Raw genomic sequence first — 27,834 nt, forward strand, 5'->3', positions numbered from 1 at the left:
ATTAACTCATGCCAGAGCTCTGAAATCTTATAGTTGGCTCTAATTTCTAGAGTCTGTTATTCATTAGAAAGTAAGAGAGCTCCCACACAAGGCAATACCTTGTGTAATATAATGTTATCTTAATCGAGTAATCAATACTACAGATTTTCACATGATTTTCTTTGTTCAACTTTAATACTTTGTCTTATAAGAGCAGTAACTGAAAATAGTGCATTATTTAAAACTGTGAACATACTACTATCGATGCATTATTTAAGTAAGTTCTTTGAAGCATTAGTTGTTTAGCCATATAATGGCAAAGAATTCACAACAAGGTTATTCAGAGCTTCTGGAATGTCTTCTGGCTTACCAAAGACTTGTCTATTGGAGGCAGCTGTCTAGATGAGTGGCTAAAGAATGTCTTCTCTACATAAAACCCAATAAATGACACTCTACGACTATTCTGATCCCTAGTCTATACCAGTGGTTTTCAAAGGTTGGCCTCTAGTCCAGCAGATCAGCATCACATGAGAACTTGTGAGCAATGCAAATTCTTAGGTCTTTCCCATCACACCCATCGATCAGAAAATGTAAAGGTGGAATCTAACAAGTGCATCTTGTTTTGTCCTTCAGGTGATTCTGATGTGTATTAAAATTTGAGAATGACTATTTTAAACAATTTTCACCAACCAACCTTTACATCCACAGAGTCAAAGAAAGTAGTGATGATTTTGTTTTATATGTATAGTATCCAGTGGAAATATAAAGTTAATACTTTACATTCTAGGCATTCATACATATTTCTGACATAGTTACAAATCTCTGAGACAGCGGAAAAAGGAAATACCTTTATTGAACAAATCAGAAAATTTAGGCAAGGAAAAGTTACATAACTGAACTGAAGTGGCATAGTTCAATAGTGGGAAATGATGGAAACAGACCTAGGTCTCCCAACCAGATAGACCACCCGGAAGACAGGCAACAGTGGGCTGCATGGTCCTTAAGTCACCCAGTATGCACAGGATAAGTTAAAACTCATGCTATGTCTGGATCCGCTTGTCTATTACCAAATGACTCCCTTGAAAAATACTCAACAGTTAAAGTTTATTTTTAATAATTTCCAAATCTTACAAAATGCACCAGGAGCCTTGGATATAAACTGTTCTGTAAATACGTCTGAAACCATATTACAAACTAAGGACATATAATGCAGAAATAAAAATCACAGTGCCTGTTTTTTCAAACATCTTTGTTACACCTAGAACTCTGGTAAGCTGTGTTTTCCAATGCAACTTATTTTCCTCTGTATGGAAGAGAAAAAAAGGTAGATCACATTTTTTTTTTCCTTAAGTACAGTGTCTGAAGATGGTAAAGAATCAGGCAAAAGGTCTCCCAGAATATTTGCTAGCATTGAGCTTCGCTTGAGATCTTTTATTATACCAGTGATTTTAAAGTATATAAAACTTTAAATTCCTTCATAAATATAAAAAACATTAATTAAAAATATTTGCATAATTAACATGGGGAAAATACTTGCCAATTTTGTGGCATTAAATAATGACACTACATGTTTGCATTATCCTTGCATTACACAGGAATTTTTCAAATAAAAACTGTGCAATTAATTTACTAGGATCTGTTATAATTAATGTTCGTGAAAATTAAAAACATTTCTTCAATTATTTGAAATCTCAGATGAAAACGTGCGTTCCTATCACTAGAAAGTACATCATGGATTTTTCTATTTCAATTGAAATGTTAAAAGTTTCAAATTTGACGATGTTTGTTCAGTGCCAAATAGTTAATGCTACCAAAAGGAACTGTAATCATTGGTGTAAATTTTAATTTTTCTGAAAAGAATATTGTAGAATAATTTGTCTTTTCCACAAAGTCCTTCATGATACTTAGATCTAAAATGGCTGACTTATATATTTTATTGGATGATTTTCATAGTTGTGCTTTAGAGAATTTCTTAGTTATCAAATGCCATAATTAAAGCAGGAAAACTCTTACTACAAAAGTGCATCATAAAAAAATAAAAATTATGCCTTCGTTATCATAGTTTCTTTCTCCTTTTTAGAGATAAAAGGGTTCTCATTCCTGACCTAGAATGAAAGTCAGACAATATATAAAGTTAGACAACATACTCGCAATTAAATAGGATTTTTGAATCTTTTTTTAATTGATTCATTAAAAGCAATTTTATACATGTATATCAATTGACCAAGTCTTTTCCATTGTATTTTGCAATTCACTCTGTAGGGGGATTCAGGAGGACCGTTAATGTGCCAAGAAAACAACAGGTGGTTCCTTGCTGGTGTGACATCATTTGGATACCAGTGTGCACTGCCTCATCGCCCAGGCGTGTATGTCCGCGTCCCAAGGTTCACAGAATGGATACAAAGTTTTCTACATTAGAGCATTTCTAAAGCTAAACATGAAAGTCAGCGAGTTTTCCCATTCTACTCTATGGAGCATAGAAAGTGATAATTTTGTTAAAAAAATTTTTTTTAAGTTACAAGAAGCCTTTCTTTCTGAGTCACTGAAATGTTAAGGAGCGGCGTAATCAAACAAAAAATAGTAATTTTGCCATAAAAAGGAACTTTAAAATACATTTTGATTTTATTTTGAACAGCTGCTCCTTCACAAATGTAATTTCCTTTGTCGTTAATCATCATTTTTATCATTTTTTCTGTTATTTAAAGGGATGCTGTATTAACATACACCATACACTTAATAAAGCCTGAGCAAAATTAGAAAAAGATGTGGAATAAATTGTCTTGTCCAAAATATGTTACTGTCTAAAACGCCCTGTTATAAATTGTCTAGTTCCAGTTTAGTCTGCTGTTATAAGAATCTCAACAGTTGCCCTGTGTTTAATACAAACACAATTTGTTTCATCTTAGGCATAACCTTAATATTTTCCCCACTCATAAAAAATATTTAATGTAAGCTCATAACACAGACCTAGACTACATTTATATTACATTCTTCCTAAATAAGATCATTAAATAAGGAATAAGCATAAGTCCATATATTTTCTAGCATCAAAATAAAAGACAAATTAACTGATATGGTCATTTTATATCAAAGAAGTTTTTACCTAGGTTATGCATACTCTCCATTTACTTCAAGGGAGTACTTTTTAAGTCTAAAAATAATAATAATAATAATAATCAGGGCGGCGCCTGTGGCTCAACGGAGTAGGGCACCAGCCCCATATGCTGGAGGTGGTGGGTTCAAACCCAGCCCTGGCCAAAAACTGCAAAAAAAAAAAAAAGAAAAGAAAAGAAAAAAATCAGACATATCAAAGCAAGGAAATTATTACAAATGTTTTTCTTGGTTGAAATGTATAATAGTGGATAGTTTCAACACTTGAAGAACTTATTTAGATGCAGGTGAATTGCTATTTGAAAACTCAAAATATGTAATAAATGAATTTGCTTCACATCCTTAATCTCATGGATTATTTCCTAACTTTACACTCACCACACAGAATCTTTTGATGTATTTCAGGAGACAAAATTCATACCTAGTTAATACAAAACATATATGCACACATGCGCATTCTCTAATAAGCCCGTATAGTAAAATAGAAGAGAAAGGAAGGTTTAAGACCAGTTAGCATGGAATGGCTTTATGAGAAAAGGAAAATTGAGCTACACCTGGAAGGAATGATTACTACTGATGCATGAAGAGAGTACTGGGGACTCACTGCGTGGGTGGGAGTGACTCTAAAAGCTCTGGGAGAGAAGCCAGTAGAAAATCACGTGTGAGTGTATGCAACAACTCTAAAATAGTAAAAAAATAAATAAATAAATAAAATTAAAATTAAAAAAGTGGGAGGTGGAGGTGCGGTGGGGGAACAGTTATATGAAGAATCCATGGCTAGATAATGCAGGACCACAAAATCATAGTTGTGAATTGTAAATTTATTCTTAGGACAAAAATTGGAGTCCCTGAACATACTATTCTCTTAAAGACCTTTCCAATAACCTTATTCTAATAGTTGGGAAGGAGCAAAGCACTTGTTTTTAGTATCTGAAGATTATTCCACATTTTTTCCACATTTCCAAACATAAACTGAAAGAATGTTCTGAAAATTATGTTCACAATAGATACACTATGTACATCTTTTTATTTTTTTTAAGGTAGATAAAATTTTAGGGAACTCCCAGGGCAATATCACTATCTTCTAGTAAGAGAGAAATAGAGAAATTCATTATCTTACTCCCAGTTGCTTATGAGTTGCGTCGTTGATACCAGTAGAGTTATCCAGACCAGGGCAGAGATAAAAGGCAAAGCTAAGGAGTTTTTCCCTTGTTTCCCTTTTTCTGGCTTGCACCTGCTATAGCTCTGGGGGCCAGAGAAAAAGGAAATGTCTAGTATCTTTCCATTAAGTCCTCACTAAAGGAAGAGATGTATGGTGGTACCTTGGAGGGAAAAGGAGAGTCTGGTAGCTGGTCTCCTGTTCTCCCTAGAAAGAAGGTTACCAAGCAAAGAACGAGGTGTGCTACATGTGTGCAACACTCAGCTTCGAAAGTTGCTGCCCATTTTCTCAGGGTCTAAACAGCTGAAAAGGGGCTAATGCTCATTAATTTCTATTTTGCCTCTTAGTTGGCTGCTAGCCAACTCTGATCATGAACTGTGTTAATGAAAACATTTTATTGTCATGCTGAAAAGGGTTGACAGGGAAAGATCAGATGTGACTACACCTTCCATTCTTACCACACTGAAAGAGTATTTGTTTTCAACTTAATATACTGATGCTAACATATCTACTTCATTCACATAAGAGATTTAGACAACACCAATGGTCATTATTCAGAAACAAGAACTCTTTATTTGATTAAAAGAGGCACAGAGACAATTGAAGACCAGATAGTTACAACTCTCTATAGAGAAGAACAAGACACAGCACTGAAGACACTAGAAGGAGATGAGGCGGAAGGGAGCTACCATTTGTTACCTAAAGCAAAACCTCCACAAGGCATATTGGACCACGGAAGGACTCTAACCCATTCTCACATGAATTCATAGTTTCTTTCCCTCCTGAATTGTCAGTGTACTGTGCTTAACTCCACGCTGATGGTGACCATTCACCTGGTCCAAACTGTAAGACTTCATCAGATACTAATATACATTTACAGGCTAAGCTAGGGAAAACTTAGACAAACTCTGAAAATATCTGCCTCCAGGGTCACTCCCAAATCTCAAACAACCATTTATGTTTTATGAGCAACTGAGAGACCACATTGATTCTAGAACCCTCAGAGAGCTGCTTGTAGTTGTATAGGCAACATGTGAAGACATATGATTTATAGTGTGTATGCCACTTCTTTTGGAGGATAGACTGCACCATTATTTGTACAGCTATTAATAAAGTTTTTTATTACAAAATCTGCTGAATTTTAAACTCAAAATAATTGTAAGGCACATGTCTTGCACAATTGAAATTAGACAATTCTTGCCTCCAAGTAAAATGTTTGAAGAAATTTGTACCACAGTTGATGAAATACCTTATTTCTGAAGAGATTTCTTAAACATTCACCAGCCAAATGCAGAGAAACTGAAAGAAGATAAACTATTTCTTGAGAAGAAACTTTTTCTATGGTAATATGTTTGAGTGTGTGTGTGGATTCACTTGACTACGGTAATAAATTTCTTTAATCAAAACAGCATGTATTGAAAAATGAAACACCATAAAAATAAATATTAGAACCGTCCATTTTTATCAAACACTTATGCAAAGGTAAAATATTTTTGCACACTGTAAATTTTGATACAATTTACATTACATTAACTAGATTACAACTTAGAAAGATGAAGGAAATAAAAAGAACTGCTTCCAACACATAACTCCTGATGTGTTGATAGCAATTTTATCTGCATGGTCCATTCCATTTACTCAAAGGTTGGGCACATTCTGTAGCAAAATAAGCGTGTCTCACTCCATTATTAGCACAGCATATTTTGTAAATGAAATAATAAACATATAAAAATTATTTTAATATGTGCCTCAAGAGGGAGCTTACAGTTCAACTTGCAGATCCCTTGAGGTTTCAAGCCATTCCAAGCTCATGTTCTGATGCCATTTTTATACAGATCCAGAATTATAAAACTCTATTTTCATTTCTGGAATCAAATCAATGAACTATTACACTTCCATGCCGCTTTCCTTTCTGCTACTCTTTGAAATCCACAGTGTGGACTGGTTTGGGCTAGTTTTGGTTCTTCCTTTACTGAAAAACATAAGAAAAAAAATAAATTCAGTACCTGAAACTTAGGCATGTCTTGGTTGAAAAGGCAATATCTCAGATGTCTCAGACACTTATTTATAACAGGGTCTTCCTTGTCTCTCCAGCATATTTTTCCATTCCTACAAAAAATTCTAGATTATTCCAGGTGTATGAAGATGGCAAATGGCTCTTTTGAATGGTGAAGAAAACATATGTATCTTTCCCTACCTGACTGTTCATGATTTAGACTTCATATATACATATACAGTGTGTCTGAAACAATATGAAAAATTTCCATGTTATTCACCAATAACCCTTTATTTTCTTTGATCAGTGATTTTTTAAAATCTTGCTTTTGAGTATTCTGCCATTAATATATGCAAGTTTTAATATAAAATCATCAAAACAATGCTTGTGCACTAAATGTAAGGATGAGCCTCTACCCCTCTTCACAACCACCCAGCAGTTTTACTATCCTGTAGTTAAAGTCACTAGGTCTTTGAAAGCTTAGTTGTGATTCAATCCCTGAAGTCAATATAGTTCAATAGCAGGTGCATGCCTTGGTAATTTAGGAGTACCTGAGTTCCTCCAGGCCTGTGATATAACTCTCACTCCTCTCAGATGTAGAATTCTGCACCATCTTTCCGCCTTATGACTAGGTTCTGCTGCTTCTCTCTTTCTATAAAATGGTCACTTTTAGGCATCTACAGAAGTATCTCTTCCTGAGCTTACCCAAGTCATCCTCTGCCAAATTCCTAACCAAGATCTAGGTTTCTCTGAGCTAGTTTCCTTAGAATGGCCCCACCTGGAGCACTATTCTTTGCCTGTCCATGTCCCCTGTGCCCTGCAGTTACTCCCTCCCTAACTACCCCAGCCCCGATTTCCAGCATCTACCCCAATCCCTGCAGGCATCTTCCTGCCCCCTCCTCTTCAGCTACCAGACCTTGCAGAACTCCTTTAAAGACAGAAAAGAACTATTTCTAAACACGCCTGACCATTACAATTTTAAAATATTTAATTCACTTCAATTTAACTGATTTTATATTAGTAAAATATTGTGGGTTTTATTGTAGGTTTTATAGATTTTCATTCAAATAAGTAAGACCAACGCAACTTTATTCTACAATGTGAATGTAAAATAAGCCAAGCGAAGTTTATTAAAAGTACGTTTTGTAAATGGTAAACAAAGAGGTTAATTGTTAATTTGGCTTTTCTTGTAGAATTAGTATTTCATTTAAGAATTATTATCAATTAGGGAAATAAGAGTTATTTTTAACATGACATGGAGTGAAATGATAGAAAGCTTCATGTGTACCAGGTTGGAATTTAAACTTTCTGCAAGGCACTCAGATGATAATGGAGTTGAGTCTTTGATGAAGTTTCTCCTTGCTTTCCTGGAAGAAAGGGAAAGGGCAGGAGCTAAGAACAAATGAATTCAGTACCACAGCTACTTGAGGCATCTGGAGGGGTTCTATTCTGGCTTATTTTTCTCATGCTGAGAAGTTCAAATAAGTGCAGACTCCATAGATCTTCCAGTTGTAAAAACCTGGGAGACTTAGAATAAATAGCATCACCACAGTAATATAATATTTGGAAGAAAGGAAACAACCCTTAAGGAAAACTCAGTTATTTAGCACTTTAGTAATTTTCATTTTATAAATGAGAATATCTAAATAATTGGTTAGAATTATTTTTTTCAAGCCAAATTTGCTGCTTGCAAATTTTCCTTAATAGTTTGGTTGGAAGAAGGATCTATATCACATCCTCTTCTCTCATTCACCGATTTCCAGAATGATAAATTATCTATTAAACTCTTAGAAAGTCGGGAAAGAAACTATATATGAACTATGGTCTTCCTTCTATGCAAAATATTGAAAAAGAAATTTTCACTATGTTCCACATAGATATGAAACCCAAGAGAACGCAAAATGCAGCGTTAATTTTCCAGGATTTATCATTATTCAAAATGTTTTATTTTAATATTCAGTTAATTACAAACTGGGTCCTTCTTAAAAAGTATATGAGTAATTTAAAGACTACATGTATTTATTTTTTTCCCTTGGGGCTTTCATTATGTAGTGGGTTCTTTAAGGTTTATCTCAAAAAAAGAAGACAATGAAGTCAAAAGAAGAAAATTAATTAGTTTGCAGGTTCTTCCCTGATGGAGACATTCTCTTGATCCATTCTTATTTAAAACACTCAAAGATATCTAGGTTATTCTAACAAATATGATCTTATGTAAATCTAGCATCTTTTCTTTTCATTTTAACACGTATTTATATTTCATATTTATCATTTACCTGATAAATTGATATACGTGGAAAAACTTTACCTCTTTAGCTCAAGGGGAGGGGTAACAGAAATAAAAGCCATAATATTCCTCAGAAATCTTGTTGTTAATATATAGCATTTTATTTAAGATGCCTGCCAAAAAGCGATGTATTTTTACCACTCTGATTTATTTCCTGTTCTTAAGAGAGTCTCCTGAAATAAAACAGAAGCTTATGTCTTTAAGGTGAGATGGTACTACAAAGTGCACCTACAATGTCAAGTCCGACACGTAGCTTGATGTCTACATTGAGAAAGGTCTAGCATCGTCCAGGAGCAGAAGCTCATTCCTATAATCCTAGCACTCTGGGATGGAGGGGTAAGAGGATCCATTGAGCTTGAAATCCCCTGATCTCTTAAGCTCAGGAGTTCAAGACTCCCCTGAGTGGGAGTGAGACCCTCTCTCTACCAAAAAATAGAAATATTAGCTGGGTTTTATGGTAGGGCCTGTAGTCCCTGTTACTCAGCAGGCTGAGACAGGAGGATCACTTGAGGCCAGGAATGTGAGGTTGTGTGATTAGGCTGACATTGCAGCACTCTAGCCTAGAGCAACAAAGTGAGACTTATCTGTCTCAAAAAAAAAAAAAAATGCGCAGTAGAGCGCATACATTGTAATCTTACAAATATGCAAATTTCAAATGCACTAGGTACACTAGCTATGGTACTGAAGGCAGATTAAATAGCCCATCTAAGCCACCATCTTCTAAACTGAAAAACAGAAACAGAAGGAAACAAGCTTGATAAGCCTTATGAGAATTAAGTGAGATGCTGCATGAATCCTATCATCAAGATATATCATATAAGACCATATATACTGGATTTGGACTGATAAACATCAGAACTATCTCAAGGCAAATTAAAAATATAATTAATTTAATTTTGTACTAAAGCCTTACAAAGATTTCTGAAAGCCTGGGATGCTTTGCCGAAATAGAATCACCCCATTATGTAAAATGTTTTCAAGTTTTCTCTGCATACTGAATTACTTTACCTTTTATGTAGCATCTGGAAACAGCAGGTTCCAAAAGCAACTAGTATCAGTAAGAGCAGCGGTATGGTCGGTATAACAACATAAATTAGATTGGGAATTATGCCTACAAAAGTAAAACAGTCTTAGTGTACAGATAGTTGAGGAAGAATTCTAATACCAAAAAAAATAAGAATTTTCCAAAAACTTAAGGTAAAATAGTTTCCAGACAAGCTTTTCCCCATACTACTGAAAACTTGAATGACATAGTATACATTTATGCAGCACACAGTGGCATTTCAGTCAACGATGAACTGCGTATATGGTGGTGGTCCCAGAAGATCGTAATGGAGATACCCTATGTAGATGTCCCATTTTTTATCTTTTATACCATATTTTCAGTGTACTTTTTCTATGTTTATATATCTTTAGATGCACAAATACTTATCATTTTGCTTAAACTGCCTGCAGTATTCAGTACAGTAACATGCTGTATAGGTGTGCAGCCTGGGAGCCACAGTCCATACCATATAGCCCAGGGGTGCTGTAGGCTATACCATTTAGGTCTGTGTAAAGACACTGTATGGTTCACACACCCACAAAATCTTTTAAGAATGCATTTCTCAGAACTCATCCCTGTTGCTAAGCAATGTTATGGCTGTATTTAGGTTCTGGTAAAAATTAAAAACAAAATTTTACCGTACTAGTTGCCATATTCCATTCTAATATCCATACTTTCAAAACTATTATTAAATCTGCAATTCAGACATGGGCTATTTTTATAATATATATAATATATAATATATATTATATATGTTATAAATTATATAATATAGAATATAATTTATATTCTATAATATAATATAATAATTCTCAATAATATAATATATAAATTATATTCTATAATATATTAGCTATATCACTTCATTAATTCTCAACATTATTTATATTCAAGTACTGATTATTTAAGAATAATGACTATTAAAATCATCGTTGACTTATTGAATAAATAATTATCCTAGCCAATAAGCTCAATGCCATAATGATAGGCAAGAGTCTCTGGGATTAAACTGAAATGTGTAAATATTAACTGATGATACAGTCATAACCCCGAGATACAAGACTCCAGACACACAAAGACCTGATCTTAATTAAATTCTAAAATGAATCATTTTTTAATCCTGTTCCATCACACTTAACAATGTTAAGTATTCTTAGTAAAATAAAAAAACTGCAACACTGAATTCCCATACAGCTTAATTAACCTTATTAAACATTTTTTCAATGTCATGAGAGGAAAAATATTTCTAATGTTATTATTTACTGATATTTCAATTAGGTTTAGATGTTGTGGATGTTTTCAAAATAAGGCACCTGAAAAGTGATAAGCACTATACCTTAATATGATGTCTACAAAAGAAAAGCAAATTGAAGTACTGCACATTTAGATAAAAAATTAAAAGTCATCATCAGGACTAATCTAAATAATTCTGGTCAAAGTGGACTGCGCATAGATCAAGCTATCCACTTAATTGCACTTCTTTATAAACAGACTAATTAATGAGGTCTAGTGATAGGGAATTTAGGGGATAATTTACTGTGCTTTCCCCTAATCGTTTAAGCTTTTTAAGTCACCCGCTATGGGACTGAAGCCTGATTAAGTAGCCCATCTAAGCCACCATCTTCTCAACTGAAAAACAAAAACAGAAGGATAAATGCTTCATAAGCCTTGTGGGAGCTAAATGAGGTACTACCTGCATCCTACAACTGAGGTATATTCTATTAGATTACCTATACTGGAATTGTACTGATAGACTTGAAATCAGAATCTTCTTAAGGAAAATCAAAAATATAATTAATTGCATTTTGTACTAATGCATTACAAACATTTCTGAAAACCTGGGAGACTTTGCATAAATACAGTTGCAACCGTAACATACTATATTTCTTTTCCTTTACAAAATGCCATTATGATCTCTAATATATAACAGTAAAGAAAAAGAGACATATTTCCTATACTTTTATGGATTGTGGATCACCTGTGGACAGATTCAGAGTCTTTGGTCTTTCATGCAATCTTCACAAAAGCAACTAGAATAAACATTTCTGTCCAAATGGCACAGGCCATGCTAAAGAGCCCCTCAGTGCTTCTGAAAGCAGTTTCTAATATCCGATTTGCATTAGGGATTGTATTTTATTTGCTTTGCAGGCAGTGATGTGCTAGAGGTAGCTGGGTTGAGAGCTCAGCGCATACATCTCTTCCCAATCTGGGGCACAGCAAGGTCATTTTGGTAGTTTGAAACAGGTTAGGATAGGAGTATTTATACCATGGAAATTGCCAAAGGCTACAAATCAGGTCTTTTATTTTATACTCCATCTCCACCCCAGCCAATCTCTAAACATTTACCGGTACCCCACTGTTTGAAGGCCAGTGAATGTGCCAGTTTGCATCATGATACCTACATGCTGTTGGGGAAGTTAGTTGAAAATCCAGGTTTGAATCATTTCGTTCAATCAAATGTTCTATATGGACATTTGTAATTAAATTCTGAAGAAAACAAAATAGTATCTTCTATTCAGATGCTAGTTTCCTCACCTAATTCAAAAGGAAATTTTCATAAACCCGTATTTAGTGCATCGCCTCCCCAAGCAACAATAAAGGTTTCACTGGGGTCAATGTAAAGTGCATTTGGAAGTACAGTTCTGTTCTTAACAGAGGAGTTAAAGACATACTTGAATTAATTACCTGCTTCAGTAACAACCACATTTTGTTGAGTGTCTCCTGGTTGATTTGTTAGATAAGGCTTTTCTACAGGGGCTGTTGGATTAATTTCTATAAACAATAAGTATAGGCATTATATATAATGATTAGACAAGAGATATATAAAACATAAAAATAAACATTTATGGTAAAACAATAAAAGCATTATAATTTTGATTTTTGAATAGTTTATAACTAAATATGTTCTGAATTTAAATTTACATGAAATTATCTAACTGCAAAGTCAACATTTAATTATCTTTGAATAAAAAATGCACTTGGTAAAATTCCCCTGTAGCCCTCAACTAAATTTAGCAGTCAACAGAGGGTCTGTGCTGGTAACAGCCTGCTATAGGCAATAATGACAAAGCTGGCATAAAGTTAGGCAAAGATAAGCAAGAATTGGTAACATAAGAATGTAAGATATTAAATACAATTCAAAGACAAACAAATGTGTTAGTTTCTTTACTAATATCAGTATAATATTTAGGTTTCTCCTTACAGTTATAATCAGCAGATTACTATATATAGATTGCCTTTGGAAATGATGATTCCAGCAACAATGTTCCAAGGCATATTCTAGTCTACCCAAATAATGTCATCCTTAGACTTGCTTTCCAATAGTCTCTACTTTTAAAAACAGTAGTAATAAATTAAAGCTCGCAAGTTGTTTCTTTCCGTGGTTTTATCAGATGAGATCACTTCAATTTCTACATGCTTTTAGAATGTTGAAAGTTCTTATCATGATTTGTTACTGATCTATATTCTATCCCACCCCCCCTAGGAAACTGTTTGTTAGATCAATAATTTAATGAAAGTAAAGTGAATTAACTAAGAAAAAAATCTTGTAAGTTTGTTTTCATTCATTCAACAATAAAATTCTATATTTAATTTTGTCAATTGATGGGGGAAAAACACATGTAGCATCTTACACAGTCTTTAGAATATAGAGGTGTTTTCAGTATAATATTTACTACTGATTTATTGTCATAGAGTTTTTCTTCATTGGCATTGTAATCATACACCATCCTGTAATAATATTTATCACTCTTATACATAGATTTTACCTTGACACTCCAATAGCCTCCTGTAGGTTTCAGATTCAGTCCTAGCCTACATCCAATTTCCTACAGAACTGAACTCATGCTAAGCTACAGGTGGTCACCTGTTACCTACAAAACTAATATAGAGATATTGTGCAATTTATTAACATAAAGCAGTGTATTTTAAAAATAATTTAACCAATTTTAAATTAATGCAATTGCTGATTAAAACACAATTTTCAAAACATAATCCCATATATGTTATTCTTAGTATCCAAGAACAGAGTGAATAAGGCAGTTTTTTTTTTGTTTGTTTTTGAGGCAGAGTCTAGTCTCACTCTGCACCCTGTTGATGAGTGTCATGGTGTCATAGCTCACAGCAACCTTAAACTCTTGGGCTCAAGCTATCCTTTTGCCTCAGACTCCCAGGTAGCTAAGACTATAGGCGTCTGCCACAACACCCAGCTATTTTTTAGAGATGGGGTCTTGTTCTTGCTTAGACTGGTCTCAAACTCCTGAGCTCAAGCAATCCACTTGCCTCAGCCTCCCAGAGTTCTAGGATTAAAAGTATGAGCCACCATGCCCAGCCTGTGCATAAGGCAATTTCAATACAAAATTTGGATTCAGAAGTATCTCCATGAAAGTGCCTTTGGATGACATTGGTAAAACAAAGAAGAGATATGCAACTCTTCTTTGTTTAAGCCAATAACAAAAAAGGGAGGACAGCAACATAAGAAAAGTTAAAGGTGAATTATTCAGTTTCAGCAAAGCCTGGTTAACGTTTTACCACGTCGGATGTCCTTAGTCATGCTCTTAGAAGGTGTGTAGAAGCAGAAAGACATGACAAATTTCAAAGCACATAAGTAATCATAGTAAAGGTAGAAAATAATAATTCATAAGAATGAGGGTTGTAACATACATTTTAATTAGCTACACTCCTTCGTTCTCTAACCTCCTTATCACTAAAAATAATCAGAGAATTTAATCAAATCACCAGTGTCCTTCACAAAGCAGACACAGAGCTCAAGGAAGGCTAACTAAACAGAAAAAAATAAAATTTAAAGATAAAAATATTTTAAAGTGAAATAAATAGCCAGGCATTGTGGTGGGCGCCTGTATCCCAGCTACTCAGGAGACTGAAGCAAGAGAATCCCCTAAGCCCAGGAGTTGGAGGTTGCTGTGAGCTGTGATGCCACAGCACTCTACCAAGGGCAATAAAGTGAGACTGTCTCTAAAAAAAAAAGGGGGGGGGATAAAGAATAAAAATCCTGAGCACACTGCAAGGCCAACTATAAACCTGTGCATGTGTGTCCAGATAATAGCTACATAAAAGAATATTTCAATACATACAGGTAATTTGAAGATTTGTGTAGAACGTTGTAGAAGATGGGAAAACAATAATTTTATGCATTCAATGCTCTTACAGGACTAACATAAACCTCAAGTGCCTAATAGAAAACAAAAAGATTATAGGTTTGATAATGTAATGGGGTAAGTTTGAATGCAAACAAGTAAAATAAATAAAATAAAATAAATGGTCAAATAGCTAATCTAAGAACTCAAAAGAAAGGACAAGGTAATTTAATATTAAGACTAATCTTAATACACTCTTTTTTATTTGATAATTTTAAGCATAGACAGTCTCACAAATTTAAAATATCAGAAAATTTCAACTTTATATTTTCCAAGAGAAAAATTAAGAGAATGAACCCAAGTGCATAACAGATTCAGCTTTACAAAGGCTTCCAGGAAGATAATGATGGGATTAGCAACAAAGGGGGTTAAAGAATAAACTCAACAGTGATATTAAAAGTTGGCTAAAAAAAAGCAAGACAAATAGAAGAGAAGGGTAAGTCTAATCCAAATAATCCCTTGTGCTTTATGAGTAAAAGAACTGTGTAATTTCAAGAGAAAAAAGCAGCAGTACTCGATTATAATTGCCTTCCATGAACATATATTATGAGGTCAAGAGTTAAAATGATGCTTCCAAATATCCAGGAGGAGAAAAACAACAAAGATCTCAACACCTAAGGATCTAAATGGATCCTTTCTCAGATGATGAAAAAAATGATTCTATTTCCTTTTATAACCAAACTTCTATTCAGATGAGCTATCCTATTCACATTCATTCAATTTTACTATTTTCAACAGCAAATCAGACTAGTATATCTGAAGTCAATATGAAATTCCCATTTGCTGCATATGGCAAGAAGTTGGAGTTTTCAAAAGAAGGCTAACTAAGGAGGCGTGTTTCAAGAATAGAGATCATAGGAAGACTACGTTACCTGGCTCTACTTATTTCCACTGTGGTCCAGTGAGCTATGATCATTTTAATTCCCACTGAGGACCACATACCAAGTATTATGCCATGAAATGATAACTGAATGATTCAGGAGAAAGTGCTTTTGTTCCCTTACATTCACCCAATAATCACATAAAGAACTGTTGTCCACAGGTGTAAGTCTATAGGTGCTTTGGTGACTTACAACTACTTCTTACACATTATATTAATTATTTAACATAGTTTAAAAGAGATATTTCCTGTTCATAACATCTGTTTATTAGAAATTATTATTTTTCTTAAAGACACCTTTCCTTGTGTTTCTATTTACTCCATTTGTTGAATTCATTGGACAGTTAGTGTTACAGCATATAATACCCATCCAGTATACCAAGAGATATTATATAACTACCTGTAAGGTAATTCCATTTCATAGCAGAAAAACAAAAAGAGCCAAAAGCAGGGAAGCTTAAAGATAAAACCTAATATTAGCAAGTCGGGACAAAGTCTGCTATACCGACTTATATAATCCTTCTTACCGGGTTCATACTTGCAAATATAATTGTGCTTCATGTTGCACCTGTCATCATTCCATTGGTAAAGGTAGGGACCCCCAAGGCCAGGATTGGCAGTTGGTTGATGGTACATCACAACGCACTTTTCACTCCCACAGGAAGGTTCATCCGTGTACCAGTTTCTGTGAATAGATAGCAACAGGCTAGATACATGCCTTCCAAGTGATTCTGCCTGTTTCCGTACAATAGCCTCTACAGGTAACTCCTTAAATCTCCTTGGAGCTCCCAGGAGAGCATCCCTGGGCTGCTCAGGATCTGTACTCACCGGTACTGGGAACTGCTTCCGTCAGACCACTGGTAGAGATCTGGGCAGGCGCCAGATGTTTGCCCGTCTCCATTTCTCCAAAGCCCTATCCAGAAGTCACCATCAGAAATCCCTGTTCCAGGCTTTGTCAGGTTTTGCAACATGCTCTCTATTAACTTCTGCTCTGCTTCATTCTCAAGGCTGAGGAGGACTCCTCCCTCACTCTCACAAGCTAGGCGCGCCTCCTGAAAGCTCACTCGGCTGGACAGCTCATGGAAGTAGGCCATTTTGTAGCAGGGATGCTTGAAGTCAGCAAAACACACCTTTTGGCCTGAAAAAATAAAAATAAAAAAGATACTCATAGTGATCATCTGAACTATACTCATAGCACTGCGAACCATCAGAATTAAAGAACCAGTCAAAACAAGAAACAGACCATCAAGAATGCTTCTCCCATTAAATCATTTTATAAAATTTATTTTTTCTAGACTATTGCTTTGAATTTGTAAAGCTAATTGGTTTCCTAGTAAACATGGAACACAAACTTTTAAACCCAGTACTTCAAGGAAATGTTTCTTAAGGGAAGTCATAATTCTTCTGGCTTAGATTTTTATAAACCAATTATCAAAGCAATTGAAAGCAGCTAAAGGAATTTCAGGTGTATATAGCAAAGATAGTTAAAAGGGCAAAGTTATAAAAGAAGATTAACACACAAAGGAATTATTAAATATATGTGAAACAAAACAATTTTACCAAGGAGTTTAGAAAAATATGCAAAGTAGCAATTTAAGCATAAATACTTGCTTTTATTTTGCATATCTGAGAGCAAATACAATAAAGCTGAAAGTTAACAGAAGCCAAAATGAAGGAAATTTTTCTAAGAAAAAAACATTTCTGGCATTAGTAATGACAGCTAGACTCTAGAGTATTCACTATCTTTGAAAAAAATTTTACTACCCACACTTTGAGTAGTTTGGTTTTTTGAAATACATTATGCACGAACTCTAATGACTTGGTAATGTCTTCCCTCATTGTACAGAGACATCTGGATAAGTCAGAAATTCCAAATAAAAATTTCCAATATGAACTTAGAGAATCAAGTGCTCTTAAAAGGGAATGCACTTTAAATCTAAAAAAAATGACTGTCTTACAGAACAGTAGGAAAAAACACATCACAAAATCAAGGCGGTAGTAAAATCTCATCAGTGGCTAATTACTACCAATTTCTGGCAATTTGCAGAGATCGGGGTAGGCTGAAATTTGACCAAACTTGTCAAAGACAAGTTAAGATGATAAATATACCTACTTGAGACTTATGAACAAGCAAACTTAAGAACAAATTACTTGTACACTTTAGAGGCTCCACTTCTATATTAAATACATACTAAATAGTAGAGACTTCATCAAATTTAACCTTAAAATGTTTTATTGAACTAAAGTTAGTTCCTTTGTAAGTTTGAAAGTAATAACATTGTATTTTTATGCCTTCCCTAATTTAGACTTTTATTAACTTTAAATCCAAATTCATTTACATTCACCTTTCCCTTTTGTTAATCTTTAACTATTGGTTTTATTACATATTTCTTCAGGAATAAAAATTGTAACCAACCAAATGTTCAAAATCTATGAATAAATACATAGAGTATTCTGAATTTGGAAGAGTCATTTCAAATGTAATTTTTAAAAGTTACAGCATTCAGTAAAACACTTATCCAGATAGCTACTGACTTTAAAAGTCACTATATACAGCAAATAGAAAATAAATTTGTTTCAAGACATTGGGCAGAATCAGGTTTAAGATAATTCTTGAGACCTCTTAATGGAACTCTGCTCTAAAATCTGTGAATTCTTAAATACATAAACAATACGAGTTTAATTTAAAAAATTCTTAAAATTAAATTTCACATACCTCTATATGGTAAACAGAATGAATATTCCTAATTATTTAGTGCTGTGCCTGCAAATATTCATGATCATATTGGGTCATAATAAAGCCATATATGTATATTTACATATATGTGTGTATATATATATGGATATTATGGTGTATAGGATTTAGCTAACTCTATCAGCAATGGAATTTTTTTTTATTCTCTTGTCTACATTAAGCCCTGTTCACAACCTAGCATATATGCAAAGATTATAATCTCTGGAGTGATCATGCTCTCTTGTTTTGGTTTTCATTGGCTTCTTCATTTGTTCATCTGGGATCTCCGCTCTCTACTGTGAAGAATTCCTCTCCATTACTTTTACTTACCCCAAATTTCTTCCCATATTCTCCATTACTCTTTTAGTCCTGCTCTGATTTTAGCTTAGTTTGGGGCTTGGAAAACAAACTATACAACATTTTTTGTTAAAATTAAGTCAAATGCTTTATGCTAAGAAATTAACACATAACTGCCTACCAAGAAAAGTGTCAATAGTCAAATCCTGAAGGGGTGTTATTATACTGGCAAAAAATAAATAAATAAATAAGCATTAAACCTTTGTACTTTAACTACCGTTCATCACACTGAGCCAGCGTATTATATGTACTGTTCCTCTCCCCGCAATCATGATTAATGCCCTATGATGACACTCAGAGGCAAGAGGGAGCAGAAATCAGTGGAAAGCCATTAACCTCACAACAGCGTCAGAGTGATAGGCACTCAATATTTTGACACAAGCTGCAAACAGCCAGCTAATAAATAGTAGTTTAAGCAATGCAAGCAAGCCAACAATTGTCCCCTCCATCTCATTAAGTGTGATCTGGACCCAGTAGCAGCAAAAAATAAATTAATTAACTGACTTCCCAAATTGTTAATAAAAAATAGCATGATAGTATGAATGACCATGAAAAATGAGCTAAAGAGACTTCAGTAGAAAAAAATCAATCCAAAAAATCAATAATCTTTGAGAAATGATCATAGAAGTCCCAATGGTTGACTGTAACACAATTAATATACTATTTTAAAAATTGTTTTCCTATTATATGATTAGGTTTTGTGATAATTTTATTATTTAAAATGGTAATATTCTAACAATTCCATCAAGCCTGTATTTTTATGCCTGTATTTTAGAAGCAACCTGTTTCCATTTTTATCTACTACATCCTTTATGTATTTCTAAGTCCCCAAATATATCTTATTCCCTTGATTTCTCAACTTCCTCAGTTTTTCACTGCAAGAACCTTTAGGCTTGGATTAGATTCCAGCATTTTTCAAGTGTCACATTTGTTCAACAAGATTGTTTTGCAAGATGTCGAAAAGATGTCAAATTAAAAAAAAAACAAAACAGCATAACCAGATGTTTTAATGAGTAAAAAGTATTTATATGTATCAAAGCCAGCACCCATTCAGAGGATGGCTACATATAACATATATGCTAAAAATCACCATTTGTTATCTTTGATATATTAAAAAAATGAATATAACACAGATAACGGTGATGCAAATTAACTCAGTTTTAAAATTAAGGTAGTATTCTAAATTCATAAGACAGCTTTAAGTATCATTTGAAAATTACTAACACCATTATGTTGGTTTATAAAGAAGTAATAAAGTCCTCTTTTGCAACCCAGGACTCACAGTTTAGTATGAGTTTTGATACATAAAAAAAGAATAATATAAAAAAGGAGTAATAATAATAAAATAAATCTATAGAATGGTATTATACTTAAATTACTTAACAAGTTATACTGCATGGGACCTGAACAGTAGCCAGCAAGTGCCAGGCCATCTCTCTTGGGTTATGGATAATGGAATGGTCCTCAGGTCCTGGATAAGGGAATGGAGGTTGTGTTAGCTGCAAAGCTGGGGATTCTCAGTGGATTAAGACAGCAGCCCATTGTCTGCTGGAACAGATACACACATATTACCTCCAAAGTTAGATTGAATATCAGCTGTGTCTACAGAGTTTGGACTAAAAAGTCACTGACGGTTCATATGTAGTAGGGAAATTTTTAGGAAATTATACATACATTGCACAATTTTTATGGTTTATAGATAATCAGTTAAAGCTGATGCTGTGACTTTCTTTAAATCCAATTATATTTTACTACTGATTTCTACCTTATTGTGCACATTTGATGCAAGTTGCAGAAAAATCAGTAGAAGCTGCAGCTACTGAACTTCTCACCAGTGTTTCGGCTGATCGCAGTTGGCGTCTAGGGCAGTGGGACTCCCAACAGCTGGGAAACAAATGTTGCCCTAATTCCCAGAAAAGTTCACTTACTGCACATCTTCTGCAAGCAACTTTCCCACCTCTGTAAAGGAAAATCCTCCCAGAGAACAATGATGATTACCTTCCTCCTTCTTCTGTGCAACCACAGGGAGAATTTCCCTGTCTCTTACTTTAAAATGTTATATTCCGATAAAAGCTTTCATTGACATTTTATGAGATAGATAAGTATTCTGAGAACCATATAATGGGTTTTATTACACTGAAGCTACGTTTAGACTAACTATAAATTACTCATTGTCACCTAGCATCTGTAGTTGAAAACATCCTTTGATTGTTAGCTTATTTATCTGTAAGAAAGAGTAAAGCCCTTCCACGTGGGAGTCTACAAACATACTGAGAAAAGTAATGTCTGAGGTAATATTTTGACACCTGTTTTTGTTAACACACTCTGGATGTACACCAGGAGGTCAATAATTTTTAAATTTAAAACTTCTAAACATAAAAATTCAACACTAATTTCTAAATTCAAAAGTTCAATTGAATTGTTATACTGCCATGAAAATAAGTGTATAATCTTATTAGCTTCACACACACACACCCAGCTAGCTACATAAACAGGTCCTTATATTTAGATATGCTTTTTAATTACCTAGTAAACATTCCTATCACTGTCACAGCTAAGATTCTGCTACCATTTCCATGAATAAGTAGATGATTTTTATATTTTTTCTTAGCCATGAAAATTCTTGTAGAGATAACTATTGGCAGAGGTTTAAATACTTTTGGCAACGATATAAAAGTGGAACCAACTCCATGAATCATGGTAGTCTGCTTTTTTCTTCCTGAATAAAAAGAATCTATAATTTGTTTTTATTTTTTTGTATATATTTTTGCATATATTTATTTATTTTCTGTTAGTGAGTGGTCAGTTAAGAAAGTTATAAAATTTTTCTCATGCTTCACAGTAAAATCATATATTGTCAACATTGGAAGAGTATTAAATTTATATATTATATTTTTAATAAAAACATGGAAGACATTATAAATTCCTACTATTTGGTTAATTTCTACTTTAGTTGCAAAAACCGAAAAGAACATTATTTTTAAGAAGGCATCTACATATCTACATGGTAAGTCTTTTCCATACTAGACTGACCAACTTCGAACATTTTATTAGAATCTCACAAAATAATTTTTCCTAATTCCTCCTATGCCTTTCAGAATCACACTGATAAAAATGATAATACTAAATAAAAATGATAGAAATCCTAACACTTTTGGAATAGAAGAAAAGGAATGCTATTGATTCTAAATGTTCTGCTTTCGGTGTTCAATTTTACACTGACACTTTTCTTATAAAGAAACTTTTATTAAAATAGCTTTATTTTTGCAACAAGGATTTTTATAATGCATTGAATGGCATAGTGCAATACAGCTGGAATCTAGTCTCTTTCACCGATAAGTAAAACCAAATATGTCGTACTGAAATACTTTCTGGATGGTGGTGGCAGCAAGCACCCTACTTCTCCACTATGAGAAATACCAAAAGCTTTCTGAGAAGAGGACGAGACTCCTTTAAAAAAAAAAAATCCTAATATTTACAGTAGAAATAAGAATAACAAATGGCAAACCAAGGAACAGTGGGACTTAAAAGTTCATGTAGCCAATAAAAATGAATTAGCTTTGAATCCTAACTCTACATATGAACTGTGGGTATTTGGAATTACTTAATCTTTCCCGGACTCAGTTTTCTTACCTAAAAAATAAGAGTGATTATGGATTTAACAGAAATAACAACAATAATAATGGCCTGACTTTTTAAATATGTTTTTAATTATAAAAGTGGACAACATAGAATCAGTGGGATATTTGACATTGTGTATGAGAAACTAATACATCAATAACTGGTTCGATAGAAGCAGTTGCAATTCTCAATAAGTTCTCAAGTTGCTCATCAGATATTTTGGTTCTAATTTTACCCTTAATGTGTTTCATTCTTGGAAACAGTTGCTCACAAATGTAGGTGTCAAGTGGCCTAACTTTTATCAATAATTGAGAATGTAGCACCTTACTAATAGCATACTCCATCCCTTGAATAAATTAGGAAAAGACAACCTCTCCCAGTTGGAGGTGTCAAAAAGATCCTCCAATAGACCGTTCAACAAGAAAAAGCTGGCTTTGCCTCTAGGTGGCCTCAGCTCCAGGCACAGCGCGTGCCAAGCTGAGCTGCTTCTATTCTCTTGGCATGTACCTTGGCACAGTGCACAATCAGCACAACTGTGTATGAACCCTTTTAATCCTTCCAGCAGCGCTGTGATTTCAGTGCTCTGATCCCTTTTTAAAATGAGGCAAAGAGGGCAGAGAAAAGTTAAATACTTTGCTCAAGTTCCCACAGCTCATATGTACTGATGCTGGGGTTTGTAACCAGGCCATCTGGCTCTGTAGTCTATGCTTTTATTATTTCTACACCATCTCCATAGATGTCTAAAACCTAATATAATGATGAAGCATTTCATGAATAAATGAATTGATAAATATATACAATATGCATGTTATCTGTGCTAGAATTAGTTATTGATTACTGGGTGGCATTGAAAGCTTGTTTTTTTAATTTTCTATTGTTGACTATTTTGATCAGAAGTAATCTTGGAACACTGTCTACCTCACATTTTTCAAAGGATATGTCTTTAATGATTTTTTTTAACCTGGTCTTTTTATTTTCCAACTAAAACAAAGTAGGCTCAAATTGAATGCTTTCCCCATTACAAACAGAATAACTTTAATCAAATCTTCAGGCTATGTTATATCATCAATAATATGTCCAAAAGTGAAAGAAATAATCTCATCTCACAGTTGGACACATCCATCTACCTGCATGTGAACAGTAAAAGTTATTAGTGAGTGCATCAGTTGGATTTCCAGTTTGGGCCCCTTTAGAAAATACTGTCTCTTTTCCAACAGTATTTTAATAGATCTGTGGTCCCCCAAACCCAGTCGATGACCTTTTAGGAACCAGACCACACGGCATCACAGCCTGAGCTACACTTCCTCATCCATCTATCTCCCCATCCCATCCATGAAAAAATTGTCTTCCATGAAACTGGTCCCTGTTGCCAAAAAGGATAGGAACTTCTGTAATATTATACATTGCCACCTGCATAAAAAAAAAGTTATAAAAACAAAACCATAAAGTGATGACAAACAGTTAAAGAATTATGGCTATGATAAATGGGTAGATTATTAAAAGGCTAGTAATAAGATTAATTTGTTCCTTTCTTGCCTAAGAGACACTTAAAGTAATTGCATCTTTGAAAACTGCACTGTCATCACTTTATGTTTTTGATGATGTCATGGAAAAGTTCCATAGGCTGAGATAATGCTCAGCAGTTTTTCTTGTATCTCTATTGCTATTACATTATATTAATCTATGAACTACTGGTTACCATCCATGAATTTGCAATATTCTATGGGATCTGAGTAATAAAAAGAAAGGTCCATAAATCATTCAATCTCCTAAAAAAAATGTATGCCAGTTTTCATTATGTTAAACTAGTACATATTAAAGTGCTCTGGAGAAATATGGAAATACCATGAAATACTCCTAATGCCATTTTGCAGCATAAACAGGCTAGGGGTCACTGCTATGTACACTAAAAATATTACACGGTATTCAAACATATCTTCCCAGATTTCAGACCTGAATTTTGAACTTGTCTTCTTATTTATTCACATCTCCATAAGTAAAATCTGTTTATTTTATCCTTATAGAAGAGGTCTTTACCTACCAGTCACTTCATAGAATTAAATGACTACAGCCCTTATAGATGCCTTGTACATCTGTTCAAGTCTGAGTTGTAGCACAAGTCTGGAGCTCCTAAAAGTAGCTTCCCACTTAGAATCACAAACTCAATAGACATCCTTTGATTATTATGATTATGGTCATAACATCTTCATTCAACAAAATAAGGACGGCCACTAATCTTTAAAAATACTTTCTTACTACTGCTAGGAGCTAGTGAAGCTTACAGGTCAGATTATGATGATGCAGCTGTTTGAAATGTTTATTTCTTACTAAAATATTTTTCCCTATTTTTAAGTAGTACTCAGGACTTTTTAAAAGGTTATGTATATTGGAAAATATCTTATTGAATATTTTAAACTATTAAAATATTGAGAATCTCTATAGAGAATTATTTTGTGAGCACCTTTTTTTCTGGGGCTTAGGTGATTATTTGAGTATATTACATGGAAATGATAAACTGCTGTATTGAAATATAATAAAAAGAAAATATATATGTTGCAAATACGTTCCTAACAATAGCTCCCAAGCATCATTCTTCAGATGCTTGAACAGAGATTTGGCAAATGGTCCCCAATGGCGTAGAAAAATGATGCACCCTTCAAACATCATCAACCAGGGAGACAGAAGATCTGATAGAAACTATTACTTCCAAAATGTCAGGCTTCAGGCTCCTCTGTTCTCAGGCCATTTGAGCTGAAATATATCTTTTTAAAAAATTAGTGTGCAATTTCAAAAAGTCATAAATCAATTTATAGATGGTTAAATTTCAATGTAAATGTCATAGCCAAAGACAATTTAATTATTCATAAGAAAAACATAACTAATTGTTTTAATAAAACATCATCATTTATGCTAAATCAAATAGATCATGTTCAGTTAATTAGAAATTTTCCAGATGTCACCTACAAGATGCCTGTAAATACGTAATAGAAAAATACAGCAAAAAGTTTAGAATAATTTATGAATAATAGAACACAAAATAAACTTCACTGATAATTTTTTAAGGTTCCGTTTTTACTTTAGATATCCTTTTACTTCCCCCCTAAAATGTTAAGGCCTATGAGCAAGAATATATCAAAAAGATATTAAGTCAATGAAGTGTTTCTATTTTTACCTCTTTCATGTTTACATGGATGGAGTTGGAAAATATTGTTCTTGGCAAAGTATCTCAAGAATGGAAGAAAAAGTATCCAATGTATTCAGCCCTACTATGAAACCAAGTTACAGCTTTCATATGAAAGCTGTAACCCAATTGTAGCCCAAGGATATGGGGAAAAGGGAGAGGGAGGGGAGGGGAGGAGAGCGGGGAGGATGGATGGAGGGAGGGTAATCAGTGGGACCACAATTATGGTGCATCTTATAAGGGTACATGTGAAATTTACTAAGTGTAGTATATCAATGTCTTAACACAATGACTCAGAAAATGCCATGAAGGCTATATTAATCAGTTTGAGGAAAATATTTCAAATTGTATATGAAACCAGCACATTGTACCCCATGATTACATTAATGTACACAGCTATGATGTAATTTAAAAAAATTTTTTAAACATCTTACATTCAAAGCCTGGTCTCTGCTTTCATTCACTTGCATTTCACAATTCTGAAGAACACAAAGCAGTTGGATAAGTAATTCACACAATCAGATCAGTCTACATATTAAACTTCTTCTTTGCAGCTAAATTAGAGTAAAAAAGAATCTAATACCATAGTTTCTGTATCTTCCTGGAAAAAAAGTTTGTGGAGAATGTTTGATAATTACACATTTAAGAATTATATTCTAGAGATGTACAGCATTACAAAATGCCAAGGGGAAGATCAGTAACAATTAAGCTTAATATGCCAGTGTCTAAAGGTCTAGCTTCACAACTAATTAAGTTGCTGTCATCTGTCATCTACATCTAGTGACACCTGTTGTACAGATACACAAAATGCGGTAAAAAGGGGAGGGGGGTATCTGTGCTTTTGACGTTAAAAAAAAAAAAAGCCTTTTCACTCCTAAAACATATGCCCACGTAACATCCAACATACGGCATAGCAAGAGTTTTTTCGTTTCTTTGTCTCGCCACATAGACCAAGTTGGTCTCGAACTCCTTGCCTCAAAGTGAACCCTCAGTTCCAACTCCCTTCCTCAGCCTCCTGAGTAGCTGGGAAGGGTCGTTACGTTCAACCTGCATGTAAGGCCCATTCACATTTATCCTAGGCTGTTGAGATTTTATATCCTTTTTAAGACACCTTCACAAAAAGTGAGGGAGGTTAGATGCAAAATAAATTACTCAACAATAGGACACTGAAAATTGAAAGAATAAAACAATCAGCGAAATTGCTGGGAAGCTTGCCAGTTTCTATCCATTTTCTTTGCACTGACAGGATAGATAATTGTGCACCTACTACCCACGAACGTGCAGTCACTACCAAATACACCTCGGCCCAATTCCAGCTGATTTCGTTTCTAGGAAGCCCCCAACTTGGAACAAAGTGTGTGCAAAGGAAAGGCATCTACACGCAAGGAGCAGACCCCCCTGTCCGTCTCCCCACCCTGCCCTTCCCAGCAGTCCTGCTGAGAACAAAGGCTCGCGCCCAGGCATCCACAAGCTGCCCGCAAGGAATTGGTCTGCTCTCAGAACTATGTCAGGAGTGAACCTGGTGCAGGGGACCGAAGCCGAACCAGAGCAATGGGGAGCGCATTCTGCGGATGGACCAGGCTCTTCCGCGTCTGGGCTCTGTCTGCCTCCGCCCTGACCCACCCCTTCTGCAGGTGCGGAGCCCTGCCCTGTGGTCAACTCTAATAAAGAAAGTGGAAATCACACCTGGAAAATACTATACCGCTTATGAGGAGGCAGAGGCTGCCTCGCAGCTTCTGAAACAGTCACTTCAACAAATTTTAAACTTTTCGGGGGGCGGGAGGGCATAATCCCTTTCTCCCCGCCACCTCCCGGCCCCTTTTCCTCCACTCAGGTTTCTAACCTCCGGGAGAGCCCCCATCTAGGACAGGCTGCCGGCAGCGCCCCGTGTCCGCTCGCCCGCGGCCCCGACTCACCGCTGACCACTCGGCGGCTGAAGGCTCCGTGGCCGCAGAGCAGCGCGACGCCCAGCAGCAGCAGCGAGACCACGCGGCTCATCGCGGCGCGGTGGCGGCAGCAGGTGTTGCGAGGCGAGAGAGCGGTGTCCGCCCACGGCGCAGTGCGCGGCTCTAACCCTGCAGCCTCCCGGCCTCCCGGCTGGGCCCTACACCCGCCGCCCGAGCCCCGCTGCCCGGCCCCCTGCGCGCATCGCCTTCGTCCGAGACCTGCAGCCCGGCGCGCTTTGCTCGGCTAGAGCACACCCTCCGCGGGTGCGCGTTTAGGGACAGGGCACAGAAGTTAGGCGGTCACGCGTCTGTCCCAGGGGTGAAGCAGCAGCCCCGGCTGTGGCGCTTTGCTTCTCCCAAAGCCTATGACGAGTCAGGGACTGAG

At 35.1% G+C, this 27,834-nt stretch overlaps 2 protein-coding genes and 1 pseudogene across 4 annotated transcripts in view; 2 read left to right on the forward strand and 1 right to left on the reverse strand.

The window, feature by feature from the left end:
• Positions 1-3,416, forward strand: part of TMPRSS15 (transmembrane serine protease 15) — a 131,950-nt gene extending 128,534 nt beyond the window's left edge. For all 3 annotated transcript variants that reach the window (XM_053565816.1, XM_053565817.1, XM_053565818.1), the window contains one exon: positions 2,242-3,416. In XM_053565816.1, coding sequence (XP_053421791.1) covers positions 2,242-2,397 — 156 coding nt within the window. In that variant the 3' untranslated portion in view covers positions 2,398-3,416. The remainder of the gene's footprint in view (positions 1-2,241) is intronic.
• Positions 3,417-5,640: 2,224 nt separating this feature from the next.
• Positions 5,641-27,834, reverse strand: CHODL (chondrolectin). The gene is made up of 6 exons (XM_053565272.1): positions 27,420-27,834; positions 16,439-16,748; positions 16,138-16,295; positions 12,260-12,346; positions 9,538-9,640; positions 5,641-6,221 (listed from the first exon to the last, which is right to left on the reverse strand). The coding sequence occupies exons 1-6, from the start codon at positions 27,499-27,501 to the stop codon at positions 6,137-6,139; spliced, it is 825 nt and encodes a 274-aa protein (XP_053421247.1). The 5' UTR covers positions 27,502-27,834; the 3' UTR covers positions 5,641-6,136.
• LOC128568293 (uncharacterized) lies at positions 19,939-20,021 on the forward strand (annotated as a pseudogene).

The sequence above is a fragment of the Nycticebus coucang genome, chromosome 16 (assembly GCF_027406575.1).
Source record: "Nycticebus coucang isolate mNycCou1 chromosome 16, mNycCou1.pri, whole genome shotgun sequence".
NCBI classification, from domain to species: Eukaryota; Metazoa; Chordata; class Mammalia; order Primates; family Lorisidae; genus Nycticebus; species Nycticebus coucang.

What these genes read in the sequence shown, in the direction of transcription:
- CHODL (XM_053565272.1), bottom strand. Translation starts at nt 27,501, where the DNA reads ATGAGCCGCGTGGTCTCGCTGCTGCTGCTGGGCGTCGCGCTGCTCTGC. An exon ending in CAGCCGCCGAGTGGTCAGCG is followed by an intron (nt 16,749 to 27,419) that starts GTGAGTCGGGGC and finishes TTATTTTTTCAG; the next exon opens with GCCAAAAGGTGTGTTTTGCT. An exon ending in TATTTGCAAGTATGAACCCG is followed by an intron (nt 12,347 to 16,137) that starts GTAAGAAGGATT and finishes TATTGTTTATAG; the next exon opens with AAATTAATCCAACAGCCCCT.